Source organism: Chelonoidis abingdonii, chromosome 19 (genome assembly GCF_003597395.2).
Source record: "Chelonoidis abingdonii isolate Lonesome George chromosome 19, CheloAbing_2.0, whole genome shotgun sequence".
Lineage (NCBI taxonomy): Eukaryota > Metazoa > Chordata > Testudines > Testudinidae > Chelonoidis > Chelonoidis abingdonii.
The window spans coordinates 833,344-851,714 of NC_133787.1; the positions used below are offsets into that span (position 1 = coordinate 833,344).

At 60.4% G+C, this 18,371-nt stretch overlaps 2 protein-coding genes across 2 annotated transcripts in view; both read left to right on the forward strand.

Annotated features, from left to right (window-relative positions):
* The first annotated feature begins 5,168 nt into the window (after positions 1 to 5,168).
* Positions 5,169 to 9,737, forward strand: LOC116823743 (chymotrypsinogen 2-like). The gene is made up of 7 exons (XM_032778517.2): positions 5,169 to 5,448; positions 5,902 to 6,005; positions 7,191 to 7,270; positions 7,601 to 7,679; positions 8,027 to 8,207; positions 8,713 to 8,846; positions 9,575 to 9,737. The coding sequence occupies exons 1-7, from the start codon at positions 5,169 to 5,171 to the stop codon at positions 9,734 to 9,736; spliced, it is 1,020 nt and encodes a 339-aa protein (XP_032634408.1). The 3' UTR covers position 9,737.
* Positions 9,738 to 10,237: 500 nt separating this feature from the next.
* LDHD (lactate dehydrogenase D) overlaps positions 10,238 to 18,371 on the forward strand; it is an 11,200-nt gene continuing 3,066 nt past the window's right edge. Inside the window, exons 1-7 of the mRNA XM_075073830.1 lie at positions 10,238 to 10,318; positions 12,703 to 12,815; positions 13,592 to 13,733; positions 15,698 to 15,839; positions 16,516 to 16,959; positions 17,073 to 17,201; positions 17,678 to 17,805. Of these exons, the coding sequence (XP_074929931.1) occupies positions 10,253 to 10,318; positions 12,703 to 12,815; positions 13,592 to 13,733; positions 15,698 to 15,839; positions 16,516 to 16,959; positions 17,073 to 17,201; positions 17,678 to 17,805 (1,164 nt within the window). The 5' untranslated portion in view covers positions 10,238 to 10,252. The remainder of the gene's footprint in view (positions 10,319 to 12,702; positions 12,816 to 13,591; positions 13,734 to 15,697; positions 15,840 to 16,515; positions 16,960 to 17,072; positions 17,202 to 17,677; positions 17,806 to 18,371) is intronic.

Genomic DNA, 18,371 nt, shown 5'->3' on the forward strand with positions numbered 1-18,371 from the left:
GTAGAAGCTCTTTACACCAATATTCCACATGAGGATGGACTACAAGCTGTCAGGAACAGTATTCCTGATGAGGCCATGGCACACTTGGTGGCTGAACTTTGTGACTGTCCTCACCCACAACCATTTCAGATTTGGGGACAACTTATACCTTCAAGTCAGCGGCCAACAGTATTCCAACATTTTTATGGCTAATTTAGAAAAACACTTCCTCATCTTTCATCCTCTAGCGTCCCTCCTCTATTTACGCAACACTGATGACGTCTTCATCATATGGACCCATGGGATGGAGGCCCTTGAAGAATTCCATCTGGATTTCAACAATTTCTACCCCACCATCAACCTCAGCCTGGACCAGTCCACACAAGAGATCCACTTCCTGGACAGTACAGTGCAAATAAGTGATGGTCACATAAACACCACCCTATACCAGAAACCTACTGACCGCTATACTTACCTCCTGCTATACTACCATACAGCAGCCTCCAGCTTTCCATCCAGACCACATCACACAATCCATTGTCTAAGCCAGCTCTAAGATACAACCGCATATTGCTCTAATCCTCAGACAGAGACAAACACCTCAAATTCTCTGTCAACCCAACTCTCTAAACTATCAGTACCCACCTGGGAAGTGAGGAAAGAGATTGACAGAACGAACGGATACTCCAGAAGTCACTAACTACAGGACAGGCCAACAGGGAAAATAACAGAAACACCACTGGCCATCCAGTACAGCCCCCAGTTAAAACCTCTCCAGCACATCAATCAACGATCTACAACCTACCTGGAAAAACATCACTCACTCTCACAGGCTTTGGAGGCATGGCCAAATCCCGCTTACAGACAGCCCCAACTGAAGCAAATACACACACACCAAGAAACACTAACCCAGGAAACCAAATCCCTGTAAACATCCCGTTTGCTTTCTCTGTCCCCATATCTATCCAGTGACACCATCAGGAGACCAAACCACCAGCCACACCATCAGAGGCTCATTCCCTGACAAGTCTACTAATGTGAATATATGCCAATCATCAGACTCACTATAGTAAAGCCATTACATTGGGACAAACTGGACAGTCTCTAGATAAGAATAATATGGACAACATCAGACCATCAGGAACGGTAACACACAAAAGCCAGTGGAGTAAACACTTTAATCTCTGGAACTCATAACAGAGTTTAAAGTTGCCGATTCTCCAAACATAAACATTTAAAACAGTCCACACAAGAGATCCACTTCCTGGACACTACAGTGCTAATAAGCGATGGTCACATAAACACCACCCTATACTGGAAACCTACTGACCACTATACTTACCTACACGCCTCCAGCTTCCATCCAGACCACATCACACAATCCATTGTCTACAGCCAAGCTCTAAGATACAACCGCATTTGCTCTAATCCCTCAGACAGAGACAAACACCTACAAGATCTCTGTCAACCACTCTTAAAACTACAGTACCCACCTGGGGAAGTGAGGAAAGAGATTGACAGAACGAGACGGATACTCAGAAGTCACCTACTACAGGACAGGCCCAACAGGGAAAATAACAGAACACCACTGGCCATCACATACAGCCCCCAGTTAAAACCTCTCCAGCACATCATCAACGATCTACAACCTATCCTGGAAAACAATCACTCACTCTCACAGGCTTTGGGAGGCAGGCCAATCCTCGCTTACAGACAGCCCCCAACCTGAAGCAAATACACACCACACCACAGAAACACTAACCCAGGAACCAATCCCTGTAACAAATCCCGTTGCTTTCTCTGTCCCCATATCTACTCCAGTGACACCATCGTAGGACCCAACCACACCAGCCACACCATCAGAGGCTCATTCACCTGCACATCTACTAATGTGATATATGCCATCATAGACTCATAGGTCAGAAGCCATGTACATTGGACAAACTGGACAGTCTCTAGATAAAAGAATAAATGGACAACATCAGACATCAGGAACGGTAACACACAAAAGCCAGTGGGAGAACACTTTAATCTCCCTGGACACTCAATAACAGATTTAAAAGTTGCCATTCTTCAACAAAAACAACTTCAAAAACAGACTTCAAAGAGAAACTGCAGAGCTACAATTCATTTGCAAACTTAACACCATCAGTTTGGGCTTGAATAGGGACTGGGAGTGGCTGGCTCACTACAAAAGCAATTTCCCCTCTCTTGGTATTGATATCTCCTCATCAGTTATTGGGAGTGTACCACATCCACCCTAACTACACTGGCCTTCAACACTGGTTCTCCATTTGTAAGGTAACTCCCTACTCTTCATGTGCCAATATCTATTTATGCTTGTTTCTGTCATTTTCACTCCCTGCATCTGAAGAAGTGGGGTTTTTACCCATGAAAGCTTATGCCCAAATAAATGTTAGTCTTTAAGGTGCTACTGGACTCCTCATTGTTTTTTGTCAACTCTGAGCCACTCGGCCAAATCTCCTCCAGTTCTTCTCCTCTGGAAGCGACACAGCCTTCCTGGGGCCCTCTCCTCACACGGGGGTGACCTCTCCTCTGCCCCTTGGCAATCTCCCATGCTGTGGAAACCAGGGCTGCCTCCGGCGCTCAATAAGGGAATGAGCCTGTCTCAGCGCTTGCTAGGTTGGCATCTGCCACACCAAGGGCTCAGCCCTAGTGGCCTGGAGAGGTCTGATGGATGCTAGAAACTCCCAAGGGGTTAAAGCCAAGGCTGGGCTGGTGTCAGGCTAACCACACCACCTGCTGATACCAGCTCTGCTTAGCCTAGGGCACAAACTGATGCCCTGCAGGCAGCCGCTTTCCACTCCTCACATGCAGCAGCAGCAGCCCTGTGATCCCAAAGCCTATCCTCCAGCTCAGAGTGCACATTCCTGCAGGATTAGGCTGGGCAATCCCCCTCCAGGGTCAGCAGCTCAGCGCAAAAACCAGTTCTCTGGGGGACCCAGAACAAAGAAACCCTGAGACGGGCTATCAGATGGAAGCCTTGGGCTGCATCCCAGCCCCTGCCCTGGGACAGTGCAACCAGCAAGTGTAAGGGAAGAGGTCTGGGGCGGGGGTAGCAAAGCAAAGGCACTCTGGAGGAAACCACACCATGCTCAGCACAAGGAGAGAGGAAATAATGGGTATAAATGGAGCTGTTATTGCCATGACAATATGCATGGAAGTGGGTGGGTCTGACTGCAGGACTGGGGCTCAGCACTCCTGGGTTCTCCGTGGAGCTATATCACAGACACACTAGCAGGGCCACTCCAAGCAGTGAATATATATATGTAACCCTTCTGCCAGGCCGAACTGACAGGAGCAAGGGCCAGGTTCAATACATAGGGGTCCCTTCCCTACAACGTAATGCAAAACCAGCTTGAGCCCCCACCCAGTGACCTGGGAAAATCTTACACACACCCCTGGGCGCCTCGAAGAGGTAATACTTCCCCTCTCGCACGCACAGAGACTTGGTGTAGCAGAAAAGGTTTAAATACATGAGATAAACAACAAGCATTAAATTGGGAAAACACCTCAACTAGAGTTCATAGACCAAACTGTGAGCAAAGACCCACCCCAGGAAATTGGGCTGTGTCCTTTTCCCTGGGCTCTTGATCCACCAACCCCCAAATCACCCAAAAGACTCCAAAGTCCAATACCCCAAATGTCCCTAGAGTCCAGCAACCCAAAGATCACCCCACAGTCCCAAAAGTCCCACAATCCAAAAGTCTCTGTCCCAGGTCAGTGCAGCCCCAGAGTTTGAGAGTCTATCTGCAGAGGTCACCCCCTCCCAAGCCTGGGTGGAAAGGGGCACCTTACGTGGTCCAGGGCCAACTCCCCTGCCTCTCCGTGGAGTTCTGCTTCTGCCTTCTCCATGAACTGCTCCGCCTTACCAGCCACTCAACTCTGCTCCTCCAGCCATCCTCACAAACTGCTCCGCTCTGCTAGCTGCTCTGCTCCACTAGCCATCCCTTTATCAGCTCCAGCCATCCCCGCAAACTGCTCAGCTCCGTTCGCTCTGTGGGCCGCTCCACCCGTCCCATAGCTGCTCCGCTCTGCCAGCTACTCTGCTCCACCAGCTGTCCTGTGATCCGCTCCAGCCGTCCCCACAAACTGCTTGGCTCTACTCCACTCTACCAATTGTTCTGCTCCACAGTATAGCTTCAGGCTCCCCCATTAGTTAGCACAGTACTCAGTGCTCTCAGCTCAGCAATTCCAGTCCTTTAGTGATTTCAGCTCACAGTAGCGCAGCCCCAGCGCTAGTGCACCATTAGCCCATAGTGAGTTAGCTTAGTAACCTGTACCTAGATTCTTAACGGAATCAAAAATCAACTCTGATATTCCACAGTGGAGAGAGTAGCACATGGAACTGGCACATCTGGCTCATACAAGGCACCTACACCACCAGATACACATACCTGTCCCCAATCTCCCTGAATTCACTGGGTTTTGGAACCCATGTCCCTTGTCTAGCAAGTGCTATTTAGTTGATAGTGAAACCCTTTATCATAAAACAGTTTCATAGTTCCTCATTTACTTAATCAGGGTGACAACACTTTATTCTTCCTGCCCCAATAACAAAGAAATTGGGGATCTCACAGCTGTGAAAGTAACCATTTTAGGCTGCCATGGCTATGCTAGGCGGGGTGGGTGTGCCTATGCAAACACGATCAGCCTCTGAAATTCTTTTCCACACTCGCCATAATTCACCACCAGATGTCAGGGTAGAGCTCATCCTGACTCTGCTTATATATATTATATATATATAACCCCCCCGCTCCCCGAGATCAGCAGCACTTCGGCAGCAGCTCTACCACACCACTTCATTCTTTGGGGGCAATTGAGTGGTAGGTCTTTCCCTGTGAGAGGGACTGGGGGACCCGCCGCTGAAGAGCTGGACGTCCCGCCCCTTTTCACAGGCCAACCCAAGCACCTGCTTGCTGCGCTGGTGCCTGGAGCCGGCCCTGCACACTAAACTAGAGAACCCTGGGGCTAGTCCCTGCTCTGCAGTGGCGCACTTGGCTGGGGTGGGGGCCACTGGAGGGTGCTGGCTCACCACGCACAGTGCTGGGAGGATTAGGCATTGCCAACTGTAGGCCAGAACAAATTGCTTGTAACTAATACCTCAGAGGGGGGAGGAGCAGAGGGTCACTGACTCCCATCGGCTCCCAGCTCCAGGCCTGTGCCCAATGGCTCTGTCTTCCATGTGGCTCCTCACACTATTCCAGGGAGCAGCTGCTGTGGTCCCAAGCCCTGCCCCCTGGAGCTCTGCCCACGGCCCCTTGGGGCTGCCAGCTTATCTCCCCAAGGACAGCAGGGTGGAAAATTGGCCCATCTCTTTCTCAGCCACCTCCTGGCCGGGGTATATAAAGGGCTGCTGGCCCCGCTCGGGCTCCAGGACCCACGTAAGCAGCAGAATGGCTTTCCTCTGGCTCCTGCCCTGCCTCGCCTTCCTGGGCACTGCCCATGGTAAGTACCACGGCCTCCTTCGACTGGCAGCAGGGGCTGGAGGGCCCAGAGCCAGGGAAGGGTCTCTCTGCCACAGGGAGCTCCCGAGGAGACGCCAGTGACAGCAGCTCTGGCCCTGTGTCTACTCCCCCAGCTGGAGAGACCCCGCTGATAGCGCAGACGGATGCAGCCCACACCATGCTGTGCTCGACGGCGCTCGCCACCCACCCAGCCCATCCTGCCCCCCCATGGCGGCTGTACAGCCCTGGCCCTGGCTCTGGGGGATGTCCCCAGGTGAACTGGAGTGGGCAGCGTATGCCCATGGCTGTAGCAAAGACCCCCAGCCACCGACTGCTCCCCAAGCTGCCGCCCCACTGCTGCGGTGCCCCACGGAGCAGCCTGGGCCCTAACGCTGTGCTCCCTCCTCGCTGGACCCCGGCAGCTGTGAGTAACTCCTCTCTTTCCCTCCCCCAGGCTGCGGCCTCCCTGCCATCCAGCCTGTCATCAGCGGCTACGCTCGAATTGTGAATGGTGAGACAGTGGTTCCTGGATCCTGGCCCTGGCAGGTCTCCCTGCAGGTGAGAGCCCAGGAGCCCCTTCGTCCAGGCCGGGGCCCCCGTGGGGAGCAAAGCTGGGGGAAAAGGCAGGAAGGCCTGGCCCTTAGAGAACCTGGGGTGGGGGGGATTTCATGGTGTGCCAGGGCAGCTAGGCAGCATCTCCGTGCTACTGGGGATTCATCTGACAGGTCCTGCACACGCCCATCACCGTGGTATCTGAGCCCCCCAGCTGCTCCCTGCTGCACCCGCCTCCATGTTCTGTGTGCATTTCCCAGCAGCACTGGCTGCTCCTTGCTGCTTAGATTGGCTCCGGGGCATGCAGGTGGATTCCCAGTAGGGTGACCATACGTCTCGTTCTGGCCAGGACAGTTCCTTTTTTAAGCCTTATCCTGGGCGTCCTGACTTTTTTGGCAAAAATGGGCATTTGTCCTGTTTGCCTTGCCTAACTGATCAAGTTGGCAAGTGCAAACAGGTGCAGTGCAGAGCGCAAACTGTGATGCCAGCCCCATGGGGGGGGGGGAGGTCTTGGGCAGGTGACAGGCAGGGGTCTGGCAAGCAGCAACAGTCTCACGGGGGCTGGAGGATGGGCAGGCAGGAAGGGCTCAGGCCAGCCCCGCGTGAGGAGAAGGACTTGGGCCAGACCCGCATGGTGTCCTGCTTTCCCTTTGGAAAATTGCTTAATTCCCAGCCTCCCTGCCCCCGATTGGTGTCTGCTCTGCTGTGGGACAGGGGCCTGTTACTCCAGGGCAACATCCGCTGATGGGCAGCGCTGCCTGAGACAGTGAGATGAACTGACCTGGCCTGTGTGCCACTCCAGCTGTGGCGCCTGGGCTCTGGTGGGAATCCTTCCCCTGCCCCAAGTCACCTTCTCTCCTGCCGCCCTCAGCCCCTGCCGGCATTGCAGGCCCTGGCTCCTCTCCGAGTACATGGGCTCAGCAGAGATCCCTGTGGGATGGGGCAGGCCTGCCCCTGCTGTAATCTGTGCCCGGCAGGGTCTGGCAGATGGGGCAGAGGGCACGGGATGCCCAGAGGGGGCACTTGCTTCCCAGGGATGGGTCTCAGCCAGCTGCTCCCTCTTAGTTTGATGCTCTGGCCCCAATTGCCCTCCCTGGTTCCCAGCAGCCCCCGCCAGGCAGAGTGGGGGGTCCCCGGCACGTGGTTGTCATGGGCCGGCTCGGTCACCGCCTGCTCTCCCCCTCCCCACAGGACAACACCGGCTTCCATTTCTGCGGTGGCTCCCTGATCAGCGAGAACTGGGTGGTCACCGCCGCTCACTGCAGCGTCAGGTAGGAACTGGGGCAGGAGCTGTGGAGCGCTGTGGTCCAGGCAGTAGCGGGCGATAGCTGTGCCACCTGCACTGAGCTGTCCTGGCAGATACTGTTGGGCATGGGGCCTGGGCATCACAGAGAGCTCCACTCGGCTCACATGGCCTTGGCGGCTTTCTTCGGCCCCACAATCCCCTGCCCAGCCACCCAGGCCCTGAGCCGGCTCCAGGGGCTTGCACTGCCCCGGCCTCAATTCCTGGGCACAGACCAAGAGGGGACAGAAGGTGCTGCAGGGAGACAGGCCTGCCCCACATTTCCCTGTACTTGGGGCTTCCTTTTCTTTCCCTGCAGCACAAGTGACCGTGTGGTTCTGGGGGAATTTGACCAAGGGTCTCCGGCCGAGGATGTGCAAGTCCTGCAGATTGCCCAGGTAGGGGGCTGGCCAGCATGGGGTCCCCTCAGGGACTGCACATGTCCTCCCTCCATGAGCCTGAAAAACTGGTCCCCTAGTCACCCTTCGTGCCCACCTCAGCCCCCAGTACACTCACAGATCAGCCTGTGTCATGTCTCACAGGCAGAGCTCCTCAGGGTCCTGCAGAGGGTGGACACAGTCTCTGGGGAGTCCTGATGGAGGGGGGTGGACGTGGTCTCCGGGGAGCCCTGCTGAAGGGGGGTGGACGTGGCCTACGTGGGTCCTGCTATGTGGTGGACGAGATTTCGGTGGGGTCTCGTACAGGGGCTCAACGTGGTCTCATGCTCCTCTGTCTCCTGTGGCAGGTTTTCAAGAACCCCAGTTTCAGCATGTTAACTGTGAAGAACGACATCACCCTGCTGAAGCTGGCCTCCCCAGCCAAGCTGACAGCCCGCGTATCCCCCGTGTGCCTGCCCGAGGCCACTGACGACTTCCCCGGAGGCCTGACTTGCGTGACCACAGGCTGGGGCCTGACTGATCCCAAGGGTAATCCCAAGGGGCTGCAGGTGTCTGTGCCGCTCTGGCTGCCTGGGAGACAGAGCCCTGGAGCGTGGAGGAAAACTCAGCTTAGCCGACTGATTTGACTGTGCCCCACCCCCTCACCTCAGCACCAGCCCCTCCCAGGCACATACTGGACTAGGAAAAGGGGCCCTACTCAGGACCCCCAGTTCTGGGCAGCCCTCTGCCCCCTCCGGCTAGAGTCCCAGGCCCTGCCTCTCTCCCTGCCCCAGGCCAAACCCAGAGAATTTGACTGGGAGGCCCCCTGAGGGGTCCCACCTGACTAGACACAGCTGTCCTGTGCGTGCCCTGGGAGGGCAGGTGCAGCAGGAGCCCCTTCCTCTGCATAGGGGTCCCGGGGGTGCTCTCCAGGCCCCTCCCTTCCTGTTGAGGTCCCGATGCCAGGCGAGGCCCAGGGGCTGCAGTGTCTGGGATCAGGGGCTGCCCCATGCTGCCTGGCTGAGGCCATCTCCTGCCTGCCTGTGTTTTCCAGCCCAGAACACCCCAGACCAGCTGCAGCAGGCAGCCCTGCCCCTGCTGACCAACACGCAGTGCAAGAGCTACTGGGGCTTCAGGATCGCTGATGTCATGATCTGCGCCGGCGCCGCTGGAGCCTCCTCGTGCATGGTACCCAGCTCTGCAGCACTGCGGCCCCCTGTGCCCACCTGTCTGGCCACACAATGCTCCAAGCTGCTGGCACAGATCCCCAGGATCCGGGCTATGGCCCCCACTTTACAACAGTCTCTAGGGGCAACCCTTGTAATGTGCCAGACCCCAGGGGGTCTCCCTCTCCCTCGGGATAGAGCACATGGCCTCATCGCCTCCTTAGATTGGCCTTCAGCACCCCTGTGTCACTGCGTGAGGCCCACTGAGCCAGCGCCCTGCCCAGCTGCAGGGACCCCCCTGTTCAGACTGCGCTGCGCCTCCAGACAAGAGGCCTGACTCCTTCCCGCAGCCAGCTCTTCTCTCACGCCTCCCGGGCCAGGCTTCGGCAGCCCCGTGGTCGCTGGGTGTCAGCCTGCTGTTACCCTCTCAGACACTCCATTGATGTGGGGCCTGAGCCCCCCACCCCAGCCGTTCTTCAGCCCGTGGGAGGCAGCTGACTAGTCTGAGGGGCATGGGCCTCTTCCCTCTTAAAGGACCAGTCTCCCTGCAACACCCCTGGTTTTCTTGCCCGCGATCCCCGCTCCGCATCTCTCTCCCCAGCCCTGGGGCCCGCGGTGGATACGTAGGGCCCCATCCAGACAAACGCAGACTCGTTTGCACTCGGGGAACAGCTGGTAGATGAGCGGGTCCTCCTCGCTTTCCCTCCCCCTAGGAGGAGACGCCCCCCAACCTGCTGCTTGTCCTTGCAGGGTGACTCCGGCGGCCCCCTGGTTTGCCAGAAGGACGGCGCCTGGACCCTGGTGGGGATCGTCTCCTGGGGAAGCAGCACCTGCTCCACCTCCACGCCCGGCGTTTACGCCCGCGTCACCAAGCTCAGGGCCTGGATCGACCAGATCATCGCGGCCAATTAATTCAGCCGCATGTTCCCAGCGTGACGGGTCAATAAAGGCACGTTAGAGACCGGCCGTGCCCGTGTTCTCCAGTCCGTGGCTCCTGGGCGGGGAGAAAGCTGGGGCGGTGGGGACCCCCTGGCCGCGCCTGCTCTCGTCCCTGGGGGTCTCCAAAGCCCTTACAGGGTCTCCGGGACGCTGCGGGCTGGGTGCCCCGAGGGCCCCTGCAGAGGGGTCACGGCGGGCTTGCGCGGGCCGGGTAGGACTCTCCTGCTCAGCTGGGCAGGCGGCGCCAGTGGCCTTCCCCCGAGCCAACCCCACCGCAGCGGCGGTCGCTTCCCTTGTGGGCAGGCGATTGCCCGCTGCCCGGCCCTCGCGGCCTCGGCTCTGCCAGTCGGCGCCACCTTAATAGTCCGTTCCACCTTAACATGGGCGGCCCCCCCGGGTGCCCCGAGCCGGGGCTGGGCCAGTGGAGCGGGGACTCCCCCACGGCCACGGGGACGCTGAGCCGGGGGCCCCGCAGCCGGGCCCGCCCCCATGGCTCTGCAGAGGCTGTGCCGGGGCGCCGGGGCGCTCGGCTGCAGGAGGAGCTCCGGCCTGCAGGTACGGGCGGGGGGCGGCTGCGCTCTGCCCATCAGCCGCGCTTCGGGCCGGCTGTGACTCCGACCCAGCTCCCCGCAGGGCAGGGCAGGGCCGAGCCCCGAGCCAGCGGCGGGAGCCAGACAGGCCCCTCCGCCCTCCCGAACCAGCTGGGCTGGCACCGTGCCCGGCACAGGCCTGGCTGGGGAGAGTCCAGGTGCCGTTTGACTTCTATATTGGGGGCTGGACCCCGAACTTTCCTCCGCCCCCTTTAAATGGTGCCCCCCTTCTACGTACACAATCTGGGGTGGTAATAGCCCCCCCCCGTCTCCGCCCATGCCGGGGAACTGGAGTCTCCGCCGGCCACGTTCTGGCCACGGCAGCTGCATCCAGCACTTTTGTCTGAACAGCCAATTCCACACGCTGGCTTGAGAGCAGCTCACGGAGCCCCCCATCTCCCCTGGGCCAGGAAGTGGCTGGGCCTGCTCGCCCCATCACCTTCCCAGGGCACCTCCAGCCTGACCCACAAGGGCCACGTCTAGGGGTGGGAGTGTTTGCTCTCCGTGGGGCCCGCTACCAGGACCCCTGACGTGATCCTACCCGATCCCATTTCACAGAGGCTGTCACCACCTGCCGGGCTGGATTTGACCCGCACAGGCTGTTAGCAGCCCTAGAGCTCACCTGGCCCGAGGTGGGGAGGGCATGAAAGACACCAGCGCTGAGAAGGTGGCTCCTGGGCACAGGAACCTTACTGCAACAGGCTATGTCCTACCCACGCCCAGACCCTGCCCTCCTGCTGCGCCCCCAGCACTGCGGGAACTGGGCAGAAGGGGGGATTTGGGGATGTTAGTAATGAACCTCTGTTGAGTTTCAGAGGAAAGGGAAGGAATCACACCCCAAGTGAGTGAACCCCCAGCCGTGGTCAGCAGGGGAGCAATGTCAAACCACTGACAAAGGCAGCCCCCAGGAGGGAGAAACCCAGGGAGCATTGGGGGGCTCAAAAACCCGCCTCCCTAGGCCAGGAGTGTGCAGGCCAAGTGGGGAGAGGGAGAGCTGGGCCAGGGGGCAGACCCAGCAAAGTGGGGCTCTGCTTCGAGAAGTGGCAGTGGGTCCTGAACGCTCCCTCCCTCCCCTGAGGCTGGGCTGGCCCCAAAGGTAAAACACAGCAAACCCCTTAGCCACTAAACTCTGCCAGCTCTGCTGCATCAGGAGAAGCCATTGTCCCATTGCTGCTTTGCCGAGTGGAGACCTCCTGGCCGAACACTGGGCAGCCCTTCCCCTGACCTTAATTCGTGCTCGTTTAGAAAGAGCTTGTTTGCACGGAGCAGCACCACAGTACTGCAGAGCGAGAGGTGGCCAGAAATCAAGAAGCAAGCGTGGCTGCTAAGACCAGAGTCTTACGTGTCATCTGAGAGTCTCTGGTGACGCTCACAGCCAGCCTGCACCTCAGGCCAGGGGCGTATGAGCCTGTCTCCACCTCAGCCCTATTCTGCCGTAATGCAGCCTTCCTTCAGGGCCTTGTGGTTTCCAGAGGTCTGGCGTTTCCCCTGCTTCCTTAAGGCCAGACCTTGGCTGCAAACGGAGGAGTTGTTTCAGATCCAGTTGCAACCCACCGAACTATAATCTCCTTGGATCATTTGGAAGTGTTCCACTAACCCTTTGGATTTCCTTTCCACGCCCCTAGATTTGGGTCAGAAAGTGCTGATCAGAGGTGTTGCAGAGTCGATGAGGTGAAACCAGGCATCTGAGATCTCAGGTGCCGATAATGTTGGCTAAACAGCTGAACTGCACCCATTAGCCAACCCATCTCTTGCCAGGGGTCCTTCTGTGTCACACACGTGGACAAATCTGTAGTGGTGGTGAAGCCTCTGGGGGAGGGAGCTCTGGGAAGGCAGGTCTCCACCCAGGCAGCTGTCCAGCGGCTTTTGGCTCCTGTGCTCCAGGTCCCTGTGCATGCCAGAGCCTGGCATCCATGCGTAGCACTGGATCAGCTTGGATGGGGCCATCCTCGCTGAAGGGTGCCTCCAGGAGAGGACTGAAATGAAATCTCCAGCCCTTTTGATACTGAAGACATAGCAAATATGTGTGTCTGTGACAGACCTCTAAGGGACAGCAATGATAGATGGTGGGAGGGACTTTCCCACCTAGCTCCACCCCTGCTGCCCATCATGGAAGGTATCAGGCCTTCCCCTGGAGCAGCCAAGCCACCATCCCAGCACAGGCACCATGTCCTGTGCCCTTCATCCCTGGGGAGAGACAGGTGTCTGTGGTTGAGCGCCCATCTCTCTGCAAAGGTTTGGGGTTTGCCCGCACGCTGTGAGCTCGTGCCCGGGTGCTCTGCCACTGCCCAGAGAAGGGGAGTGTCAAGGCAGGTGCTTGTAACGCACCATCCCTTTAACTCTCTCTAGGGCCAGATGCCGGGAGAACTGGTGAAGGCCCTGCGAGCCGTAGCGGGGAGCCCAAACGTGTCCACAGCCCTGGCTGTCCGGGAGCAGCATGGGAGGGATGAATCCATGCACAGGTACCTGGGGAGCTCCCAGCACCCGACATACACTCCCCAGAGGCCGGCTTATACAGCCAGTGTGGACTGGGGAGCCTCTTAGAGCATCGTTGACCTGGGCCGCTGGGCTCCCTGGAGGGCTGTGAAGGGCTTCTGCTGGCTTGGCTGCCTCATGTCCTGGGAGGAGCCCATCCCCCCAGCAGGACGGTGATGTGTGTGCAGCACCCAGCACGATCCCAGGCGCAGTGACATGACCACGGGAAGGACGGAGCTCCAGGGACAGAGGCTCTGGACCCCAGCAGCCGTTGGAGTGCATAGGCAGAGCAAGCTCTTCGCTGGGCTCAGGCCAGACACCCACAGGGAATCCGCCTCCATATGTCGCAAACGCTATGCAGTCCCACTGCTGCTGCAGCAGTGCCCCCCCGTACCCAGTGCAGCCACAGCAGGTGCAGCCCTGCCCGGCTGCCCCGCAGCTGTGCCGAACAGTTGCCTCCAAGGCGCTGCTGAAATCCCAGTTTCTCCCCCCATGCCCTGCCAGCTGGTGCACACAGGCCCTGGAGCTGAGCCCCTTGGCGTCCTCCGGATCAGTGTGTGGGAGCTAGCCGGTGGGGCTAGGGGCCAGTGCCCTGCTCAGCCCTCAAAGCCTCTCTTCCCCCTGGCTCATCCAGGCCTTGTCTGCCCGCCCTGTGCCCCGCCCAGCCTGGCATGCGGCTGGCTCCCTGCTGTGTTCTCGGCCCAGGTGAAGCTGCTCACACTGTGTGCAGCTGGCATTACACAAGGCTCTCACCCACCTGCAGGTGCAGCCCGCCGGACGCTGTGGTCTGGCCACAGGATGTGGAACAGGTCAGCAAGCTGGCGGGGATCTGCTACAGTCACGGTGTCCCCATCATCCCCTTCAGCACTGGCACAGGCCTGGAGGGCGGCGTCACGGCAGTGAGAGTACGGAGTGTGTGGGGGGGTGGGCAGTGAGGGTCTGGAGCAGGGGGGGAAGTGCAGTGAGGGTATGGAGCGGGAGGACAGTGATGAGGGTCTGGAGCGGGGGGGGGAGTGCAGTGAGGATATGGAGTGGGGTGGCAGTGCAGTGAGGGTACGGAGCAGTGAGGGTATGGAGTGAGGGGGCAACACAGTGAGGTACGCAGCAGGGGGACAGCGCGGTGAGGGTATGCAGCGGGGGAAGTACAGTGAAGGTATGGGGGGGCAGAGCGGTGAGGGTATGGAGTGGGGGACAGCGCAGTGAGGGTATTGAGTAGGGGGCAGTGCGGTGAGGGTACGGGCAGGGGGCAGCATGGTGAGGGTACGGAGCAGGGGGGCAGCGCGGTGAGGGTATGGAGCGGGGGGGTAATGCGGTGAGGATACAGAGCAGGGGGGCAGCGTGGTGAGGGTACGGAGCGGGGGGCCAGCGCGGTGAGGGTACAGAGTAGGGGGGCAGTGTGGTGAGGGTACGGGGGGGCAGCGCGGTGAGGGTACGGAGCAGGGTAGTAGTGTGGTGAGGGTGCGGAGCGGGGGACAGCGCAGTGAGGGTACAGGGGGGCGCGGTGATGGTACAGACCTGGGGGCAGTGCAGTGAGGGTATTGAGTGGGGGGGCAGCACGGTGAGGGTATGGAGTGCGGGGGCAGCACAGTGAGGGTATGGAGTGGAGGGGCAGCGTGGTGAGGGAACGGGAGGGGCAGCGCAGTGAGGATATGGAGCTGGGGGCAGTGTGGTGAGGTTACAGAGCTGGGGGGCAGCACGGTGAGGGTATGGCCCTGGGGGCAGCGCAGTGAGGGTACTGAGTGGCGGGGCAGCATGGTGAGGGTACAGAGCCGGGGGGGTAGCGCGCTGAGGGTACGGAGCGGGGGGCAACGTGGTGAGGGGACGGAGCTGGAGGGTAGCGTGGTGAGGGTACAGAGCCAGGGGGCAGCATAGTGAGCGTACGGGGGGACAGTGCAGTGAGGGTACGGAGCGGGGGGAATAGTGCAGTGAGGGTACAGAGCCGGGGGGCAGCATAGTGAGGGTACGGAGCAGGGGGTCAGCGCGGAGAGGGTACAGGGGGCAGCACGGTGAGGTATGCAGCAGGGGGCAGCGCAGTGAGGGTACGGAGCGGGGGACAGTGCAGTGAGGGTATTGAGTGGGGGGAGGCAGCACAGTGAGGGTACGGAGCGGCGGACAGCGCGGTGAGGGTACAGAGCAGGGGGGCAACGTGGTGAGGGTACAGAGCAGGGGAGCTGCGCAGTTTGGGTACGGGGGGGCAGCGTGGCGAGGGTATGGAGCGAGGTGGGCAGTGGTGTGGGTACGGAGTGGGAGGGCAGCGCACTGAGCATTCCCTGCCCCGTAGGGTGAAGCAGATCACATCCCCGGCTGGCGTAACCCAGGTGGGGCTCCAGTGCAGCTGGCGCTCTGCCCACTCATCCAGCTGAGCTGCCAACTCAGACCCTTGCCACCCCTGTGCTGGTCCTTTTGCAGGTGGGGCTGGCACAGTGAGTTTTCCCCTCTTGACTAGAGCCAGTGGGCCCAGCCCCTGGCTGCTGCCCCCTTGTCCCCAGCAGGGCAGTGTGTGGAGAGGCCGGTGGGCACATGGCCCAGCCGGGACTGTTCTGGAGAGGTTCCTCACAGGCAGGCTCCGCTTTCCCTTGTGCCAGGAGGGCAGCCGTGGCACCCATGAGTCTTGGGGGATCAGTCCTGGGTGGGGCAGGGTGGTTCATCTTCACCTGGAGCTCTGGCGACTCCCCGGCTGGGCAGCGATGCCAAGGCAGCTGTGGTGAGATACCAGTGGAGCACAGAGCAGGGGAACCCCAGCCTGGTGGTGTCCTGGCCCTGCTCCGCCTGCCTATGTGTGTTCAGGGAGTGACCTAGCAGGTCTCAGACCTTTCCAGGGAGCGCCGTGGGGCTGGCTCTGATGTCTGCTCCCATCTCGCTGGGCCAGGGCGGCGTGTGCTTTAACCTGACCCGAATGGATCGCATCACAGCGCTCAGCACTGAGGATTTCACTGTGGCCGTGGAGCCAGGGGTGACCCGCAAAGCACTCAACAGTTACCTGCGGGACACTGGCCTCTGGTTCCCTGTCGGTATGATGCTGTGCATAGGGCAAGGGGCTCCCTCCCGTGGTGGGGGCAAGGGGTCCCAGCTCCATTCCCAGCACACGGCCAATGCCGTGGGGTCAGAGCAGGATGCTGGCACAGGTTGGCTAGTGGCAGCTGTGCTGGGCGACATGCCTGGGCAGTGGGCTGTCAATGGGCTGATGAGCTTCGCCCCCAGGTCCTCCGCCCCAATCCAGCCCATGGCAGTGGTGCTGGCTGCTGGGAACAGAGCAGCTGGGTCCCACTCCAGTGGACATGCCATGAAAATCAATCCTGCCACGGGTGGATGGGCCAGGCAGGGCCTCTCATTGGCCCACTCAGCATGCAGGTCACGGCCTGCCTGGGCCACGGGTGGATGGTGCCAGGCAGGGCATTGTGGGCGCAGTTTGTGTTGCAGCCACTTGGGGTGAAGGGGACTGAGCTCTGACCTGGCTGCTCCCTCCATGTCCCCATGGCCACGACACGCTGGGCTGGGTGCTGGCAGCTGGACCAGTTTTGGGAGTGCCCATGGCACAGCAACCCAGGGGTGGGCAGATTTCTGTCGTGGGCCCAGCTCTGCCCTGGGTGCAGGGGGGAAGGCTCCCCGGGGTGCTGGTTCTGCGATGCCCCGTGACCATTGGCCACCCCTGCCACTGACTGTCGACCATGCCCTTTCCCTTTGTAGACCCTGGTGCCGACGCCTCCCTGTGCGGCATGGCGGCCACCAGCGCCTCAGGCACCAATGCCGTGCGCTACGGCACCATGCGCCACAACGTGCTCAACCTGCAGGTGGTGCTGGCCGATGGCAGGGTGCTGCACACAGCTGGCCGGGGCCGCCATTTCAGGTACTGGGGGCTGCGGCTCAGGGGTGGGGGGCACCAGGGGACTCCTGCCCTGAGATCTCATCCCAGCCCCTTGCCCTGCTGCAGGAAGAGCGCTGCTGGCTACAACCTGACGGGGCTGTTTGTGGGCTCTGAGGGGACGCTTGGCCTCATCACCCAGGCTACACTGCGTCTCCACGGCAGCCCTGAGGCCATTGTGGCGGCCGTGTGCGCCTTCCCCAGCGTGCATGCGGCGGTGGGCTGCACGGTGCAGGTGCTGCAGGCCGGTATCCCCGTGGCCCGGATTGGTGAGTCGGCTGCCCTGTGCCCTGCAGAGCGTGCCCTGGGGAGCAGGGTGCATTGCTCCCAAGTGGATTGCGGAGCCCTCCACGGCTCTGACCCCCAGCCTCTGCTCCCCCAGAGTTCCTGGACGATGTCATGATGGCCGCCTGTAATCGGTTCAGCGGCCTGAGCTACGCCGTGTCCCCCACACTCTTCCTGGAGTTCCACGGCTCGCCCGGCAGTGTGGAGGAGCAGGTCCGGCAGGCAGGTACGCCCACGATGCCAGTGGGGTGATGCCTAGGGGGGCACAGGCTGGGGGCCTGGCCAGCTCTCCTGGCCTTGCAGGGGGCCCTTCCTCCTGCTTGCCAGTGGGGGAGCAGCAGCCCTGGGGCAGGTGGGCACTGCCAGTGGCACCAGGGGTGTATTTGGATGGTGCCTAGGGGTTGGGTGGAGCTGGGGGGTGGCTGGCTGCCTGGCTCGTGGCTGGGTGGGAAGTTGCTGCCCTTCCCCTTTTCTGTAGGGGGCAGAGTGGCTCTGTCCTGCCTGGCCACGTCTGTGGCCCATGCCAGGGAGTGGATCTCTCACCTGGTCCCACAGCCCTGCTGGCCTAGGTCTCCAGCGACGAGGGGGAAGCCAGGCCTCTGCCCTGCCCTGCCCCAGCCTGCCTGGCAGAGACGGCTGGTGGCCAGGCCCTGCTCCGGGGGGCAGGGGGCTAACAGCGAGGGGGGGTCTCTCCCTCTGCAGGGGAGATTGTGCAGCTGAACGGTGGCTCGGACTTTGCCTGGGCCTGGGAGCTGGAGGCGAGGAACAAGTTGTGGGCTGCTCGGCACAACGCCTGGTATGCGGCCTTGGCCCTGCGCCCTGGGAGCAAGGTGGGCTAGCGCTGGAGCAGGGGGGAATGCCAGGGGGAAGGGGGTCACTTGGAGACGGGGCAGGGGAAAGCCTGAGGAGAGGGGGCAGGAGGGAGGCTGAGGGAAGAGGGGGTCACTTGGGGGGGGAGTCCCTGGAGGGACAAGGGTGTCTGGGGAGTGGGTCAGGGGTGCCAAGGGAAGGGACTGGGGAGTGACATTGGAGCTCTTGGTGGGCCAGGAACAGCCCCTCACCCCATGAGACTCTGCGCTTTCCCCAGTTCAGGGGGCCAGTGCCCACGCACAGGACTGTCCTGCCCCAGCCTGACTGCTGAGAGCTGCTCTCCAGCGGGTGTCCTGGGGTCAGTGCTCCCCAGGCCTTCGGGGGACCCCGCTGAACAGCATGTCCTGAGCCCCACGCCTGGGAGGGCTTAGCAAGGGTTTTCCCAAGCCAAGCCAGGCCCCACCACTGGGGTGCAGGGGAAGCTGGGATCCTCTGGGGGCCCAGGCGAGGCCAGTGTGCACCCCCTGAGTGAGGCGGGATCGGTGTGCCCAGATGTGTCCTGTCACTCCTGCGGGGGGGGGGGGGG

Bases quoted from the DNA above. Each gene is read 5' to 3' on its own strand.
- LOC116823743 (XM_032778517.2), top strand. From the start codon at position 5,169: ATGGCTCTGTCTTCCATGTGGCTCCTCACACTATTCCAGGGAGCAGCT. The intron at 7,271-7,600 runs GTAGGAACTGGG...CTTTCCCTGCAG, and splicing joins GCCGCTCACTGCAGCGTCAG to CACAAGTGACCGTGTGGTTC. The intron at 8,847-9,574 runs GTACCCAGCTCT...TTGTCCTTGCAG, and splicing joins CTGGAGCCTCCTCGTGCATG to GGTGACTCCGGCGGCCCCCT.